Source organism: Scomber japonicus, chromosome 7, assembly GCF_027409825.1.
Source record: "Scomber japonicus isolate fScoJap1 chromosome 7, fScoJap1.pri, whole genome shotgun sequence".
Lineage (NCBI taxonomy): Eukaryota > Metazoa > Chordata > Actinopteri > Scombriformes > Scombridae > Scomber > Scomber japonicus.
Window position 1 is genome coordinate 32,628,483 of NC_070584.1, and position 1,666 is coordinate 32,630,148.

General features: G+C 42.1%; 1 protein-coding gene across 1 annotated transcript in view; it reads right to left on the reverse strand.

Annotated features, from left to right (window-relative positions):
* Positions 1-67, reverse strand: part of LOC128362333 (tetraspanin-1) — a 20,541-nt gene extending 20,474 nt beyond the window's left edge. The window contains exon 1 of the mRNA XM_053323075.1: positions 11-67. Within this exon, the coding sequence (XP_053179050.1) occupies positions 11-67 (57 nt within the window). The remainder of the gene's footprint in view (positions 1-10) is intronic.
* Between the last annotated feature and the right edge of the window lie 1,599 nt (positions 68-1,666).

A 1,666-nucleotide genomic window follows, 5' to 3' on the forward strand; every position in this document is an offset into this window, starting at 1 on the left:
ACATACTCACAAAGATAAGCAAGTTGAACAAGACCATCATCAATTTGACGAATGTGAAGCAGCCCATTTTAATCTGTAATAAAAAAAAAAAAAAAAAAAAAGAGAAGATAAATTATAGCATTTCTTCTTTCATCAGCTGAAACCTTCTATCTCTCATTAACACACACACACACACACACACACACACACACACAACACACACACACACACACACACACACACACACACGTAGCTACAAAGTCTATGTGCCCAATCTTCACATGCATGCTGTGCTATTACATCAAACTCACATCCTGCTGAAATGACTCTGAAAATTACATTTGCTGACAATGAGTCTTAATGATAACACACAGCTGTGAGAAACAGTAAAGATATCTGTTAATGGGAGATCTATACAGGGAAGGGTTATTAGAAAAGGAATAAATATAGTGTGGTTCACATGTAGCAAGGGTTATTAACCCTTTATTGGGCAAATAATTATATTTGGTAACTTCTGTAAATATCCCAAAATATCCTTCCTTCCTTCCTTCCTTCCTTCCTTCCTCTTTTCCTTTCTCCCTCCCTCGTTCCTTATTCCTCCGTCCTTCCTTCCTTCCTACCATCTGTCCTTCCTCCCTCCCTCCTTCTCTCCTCCCTTCCTTCTTTCCTTCCTCCGTCCTTCCTTCCTTCCTTTCCTTCCTTCCATCTGTCCTTCCTCCCTCCCTCCTTCTCTCTTTCTTTCCTACCTCCTTCCTTCCTTTCCTTCCTCCGTCCTTCCTTCCCTCCCTTCCTTCCTTCCTTCCTTCCTTCCTTCCTTCCTCCCTTCCTTTCAATGAGTGTCCTATAAAGGGTTAATGCTTAGAAAACAAAGATCTTACCCTTTTCGGAGAAGATTTAAGCCAATTTTAAAGTCACTGTCCAAAAAAAAGATGGAGGAGTTTTCTCAGGTGTGTTTCCAGGTGAGCCGGAGACGAGTGAGTGTGAAGGCGTCTCTGTCCAAAATCTATCTTTAAGGCGACAGTGTCACACACAGCTGAGAGCCTCTGGTGAGATATCAGAAATCTGATAACATACAGCTGTGAAAAATAGTAAAGATATCTGTTAATGGGAGATCTATACAGGGAAGGGTTATTAGAAAAGGAATAAATATAGTGTGTTCACATGTAGCAAGGGTTATTAACCCTTTATTGGGCAAATAATTATATTTGGTAACTTCTGTAAATATCCCAAAATATCCTTCCTTCCTTCCTTCCTTTCCTTCCTCCCTTCATTCCTTCCTTCCTTCCTTCCTTCCTTCCTTCCTTCCATCTGTCCTTCCTCCCTCCCTCCTTCTCTCCTCCCTTCCTTCTTTCCTTCCTTCCTTTCCTTCCTTCCTTCCTTCCTTCCTTCCTTCCTTCCTTCCTTCCTTCCTCCCTTCCTTCTTTCCTTCCTCCGTCCTTCCTTCCTTCCTTCCTTTCCTTCCTTCCATCTGTCCTTCCTCCCTCCCTCCTTCTCTCTTTCTTTCCTACCTTCCTTCCTTCCTTTCCTTCCTCCGTCCTTCCTTCCCTCCCTTCCTTCCTTCCTTTCCTTCCTTCCTTCCTCCCTTCAATGAGTGTCCTATAAAGGGTTAATGCTTAGAAAACAAAGATCTTACCCTTTTTGGAGAAGCTTTAAGCCAATTTTAAAGTCACTGTCCAAAAAAAGATGG